Genomic DNA, 3,814 nt, shown 5'->3' with positions numbered 1-3,814 from the left:
TCACACACACACTCTTATTGTGCCCAGTGCGCTCTTAGGCCATGCTGTTCACACAGCAGTCAGAGGACATGACACACACACACACACACACACACACACACACACACACACACACACACACACACACACACACACACACACACACACACATAAACTGCTTGTCCTATCATTTCTATGACAGAGTCTCTGAGTCTCTAAGTGAAGGGAATGAACTGATTTGCATCTCCTCCTGTGCAGAAGACAAACAGAGAAGAGACATGCCCCCTAACATACACCCAACACCCCTAACATACACCCCACACCCCTAACATACACCCAACACCCTAACATACACCCCACACCCCTAACATACACCCCACACCCCTAACATACACTGTCACTGTCTTTACCTCAGGCTTCAACCCCACACCCCTAACATACACCCCACACCCCTAACATACACCCAACACCCCTAACATACACTGTCACTGTCTTTACCTCAGGCTTCAACCCCACACCCCTACCTAACACACCTCAACCCCACATCCCTACCTAACACACCCCAACCCCACCACCCTACCTAACACACCTCAACCCCACATCCCTACCTAACACACCCCAACCCCACCACCCTACCTAACACACCCCAACCCCACCACCCTACCTAACACACCTCAACCCCACATCCCTACCTAACACACCCCAACCCCACCCCCCTACCTAACACACCCCTACAACACACCCCTACCCTCAACCCCACACCCCTAACACACCCCAACCCCACCACCCTACCTAACACACCTGAACCCCACACCCCTACCTAACACACCCCTACCTAACACACCCCTCTGATCTCTCAACAGTGTCTGAGGACGCTTCCGCTCCACCCCTGGCATGTGATCTGTCCGCTCCACCCTTGGTCCCCGTCCCTCTGGACTCCCTCTCCCCACACCACTTCTCCATCTTCCTGTTTGGATGCCAGCTGCTCCGACTGCTCCGCACCATGCAGGGATTCCCCCAGGTCCTACTGCTCCTGGCCCAGAGTATGCCCACGGCTGCCTGTCACACTGACAGCACACTGGCCTACTGCTGCAGGGACTTTTATTATGACACAGATAACCAGATCCTCTACCTGCTGGAGTCCAAGCTGCAGGACGTGGGTCAATTTGTCTGTGTCCTCCTGCACTCCATGGCCTACATCTCCTCTGGGTGCCAGGGTAAGAGTGTGTTCTTGAGTGTATGTTCTTGTGTGTGTGTATGTTCTTGTGTGTATGTATGTCCATGTGTGTGCATAAATGTGGTTGCTGTATGTGTGTGTGTGTGTGTGTGTGTGTGTGTGTGTGTGTGTGTGTGTGTGTGTGTGTGTGTGTGTGTGTGTGTGTGACCACTCTTCTCTGTCTCTGTCTTGTGTCAGGAGCCAGACCCAGAGACTTTATGGAGGCGTTCCACAAGGCCCTGTCTGCACTGGGGCTACAGCTGTTCACACTCTCTTTCACACTGGAACACAGCAAGGAAAGTATCAGGACAACACACACACACACACACACACACACATACTTTCACTGAGGACCAGAGCAGGGTAAGTACAACACACACACACACACACACACACACACTCACACACTCATACTGACCTTGTTATGATATGTGTTAACCCCTGCAGATAGAGGATGAGAGCACCAGGAGCTTTCGAGGGACTGTCGTGGAGGACTTTCTGAGCGTGAAACTGTCCCCTGACACACACCTCTCACCTCGCCTGCTTCAGGAGAGGTTGACAAACACACACACACACATACACTGTTCCAATTCCAAACTGTTTGAGGAAATGTGTTGAGGGGTTATGTTTGCCATTTGTTGTTGCTACACTGATATTGCTGTAAACCTTGTTCAGTAGAATTGAAATTTGTATGTGCTTGCTGTCTTTACCTCAGGCTTCAGAAATACAAATACTTCAAACTGGAGCACCTTCTTAATGAGCTCTGTCCGGCAAGACAGCCTGATGAACTATTGCCCTCTGCAGGTCTGGAGTCTGTCTGGATTGTCAGTATTTCCCATGCAGTCAGCACAATCATGATTCCTTGTAACCTCTCCTCCCCTCTCTCTCCTCTCCTCTCCTCTCCTTTCCCCTCCTCTCCTTTCCTCTCCTCTCCTCTCATCTCCCTCCTCCTCTCTCCTCTCCCCTCCCCCATCTCTCCTCACAGGAGCTGTGAGGAGTCATGGAGCCCCTCCTACTCAGGTGATTGACAGCTGACCACAGTGGACTGTAATGCTCCTCGTTTTTCTCAGCAGAAGTTCTCTCCCTCTGTTCTCTTGTTTTTCCTTCCATAATACGATCAACTTTCTCCCTCTCTCTCCCTCCCTCTCCCTCTGCCTCTCCCTCTCTCTCCCAATTCCTCTCCCTCCCTCTCTCTTCCTCTCCCTCCCTCTCTCTCCCTCTCCTTCCCTCCCTCTCTTCCTCTCCCTCCCTCCCCCCTCCTCTCTCCCTCCCTCCCTCTGCCTCTCCTTCTCCCTCTCCCCCTCTCTCTCCTCCCCACCCCCACCCTGTGTCTGTTGTGTATTGCAGGTGTTGTGTATGGAACAGGAGATAAAGCGGCTTAATGAGGTTTACCTGCAGTTGGACACACAGCTGTTGAACCGAGTCGCACACACACAGCGCTCATCGGGGCCTCACACACACACTCTCTCGCAGGTAACATTGTGCTGCACTGTGCGCATCACACTTACCTTCACACTAACTTCATACACACTTCACAATAACTTTTTTCTGAGCTAACATCACACTAACTTTAGACACACTTAATTTCACACCAAACTTTATACTCAGTTAACTTTTGAAGATGACTCAGGGACACAGTCACTCCGAGATTCTAGACTTATTTTTAAAAACACACCAAGAGCAAACTCCTCCTGGGGTGGATTAGGGCTGGATGAGGATTCAGGATCATTTTCAGGGTCAAGAGCAGCAGGAGCACTGGGATTTACACCCTATCCATTCTGCCTCTAATACCTTGGCCATGTCACAGTGGGGGCTTACTTTATAACAGGAACGTCTCATGCAAATTTGTATTTGTGTGTGTGTGTGGTGTGTTCGTGATATTGCAAGTGCATGATTTTGGCATTAGGAAAGACTTTTAGGTGTGGGGCAGCCGTGGCCTACTGGTTAGCACTTCGGACTTGTAACCGGAGGGTTGCCGGTTCATACCCCGACCAGTAGGCACGGCTGAAGTGCCCTTGAGCAAGGCACCTAACCCCTCACTGCTCCCCAAGTGCCGCTGTTGTTGCAGGCAGCTCACTGCACCGGGATTAGTGTGTGCTTCACTTCACTGTGTGCTGAGTGTGTTTCACTAACTCACGGATTGGGATAAATGCAGAGACCAAATTTCCCTCACGGGATCAAAAGAGTATATATACTTATACTTATACTCTTATCTTTAGTCAGCCCTGTTTTTCTCTGTCTCTTTTTTGGGCAGGCACCTTCAGAGGCAGCCGAGGCTAGGGAGAGGACCTTGCTCCTGGGCCTGCGGCGGCACAGCGTGGCCAAGAGGCTGCAGGAGATGAGAGAGAGGCTCTCTCGGATCACGCCCCAGACAGCAGTCGCGTCTGAGAAGATACACTCTGCTCAGCACACACCACACAGCTCTCTCGTGACGGAGAGCACACACACGGCCGACACACACACCAAGTCACAGGAGCTGAGGTCAGAGAGCGACCGCAGCGTCTCCCAGCAGAAGGCCGAGAGTCAGAAGGACACAGCAAAGCCCATTGTCTAAAACACACACACACACATTACACGCACGCATACACACACACATACATACACACACACACAGGCGCA

At 51.6% G+C, this 3,814-nt stretch overlaps 1 protein-coding gene across 1 annotated transcript in view; it reads left to right on the top strand.

The window, feature by feature from the left end:
* si:ch211-286b4.4 overlaps positions 1-3,814 on the top strand; it is a 20,085-nt gene extending 16,271 nt beyond the window's left edge. Inside the window, exons 21-27 of the mRNA XM_048267016.1 lie at positions 843-1,196; positions 1,394-1,491; positions 1,643-1,749; positions 1,911-1,999; positions 2,181-2,215; positions 2,543-2,668; positions 3,450-3,814. Coding sequence (XP_048122973.1) covers positions 843-1,196; positions 1,394-1,491; positions 1,643-1,749; positions 1,911-1,999; positions 2,181-2,215; positions 2,543-2,668; positions 3,450-3,749 — 1,109 coding nt within the window. The 3' untranslated portion in view covers positions 3,750-3,814. The remainder of the gene's footprint in view (positions 1-842; positions 1,197-1,393; positions 1,492-1,642; positions 1,750-1,910; positions 2,000-2,180; positions 2,216-2,542; positions 2,669-3,449) is intronic.

Source organism: Alosa alosa, chromosome 16, assembly GCF_017589495.1.
Source record: "Alosa alosa isolate M-15738 ecotype Scorff River chromosome 16, AALO_Geno_1.1, whole genome shotgun sequence".
Classification (NCBI taxonomy): domain Eukaryota; kingdom Metazoa; phylum Chordata; class Actinopteri; order Clupeiformes; family Clupeidae; genus Alosa; species Alosa alosa.
This window is presented reverse-complemented; position numbering and strand designations above follow the sequence as displayed.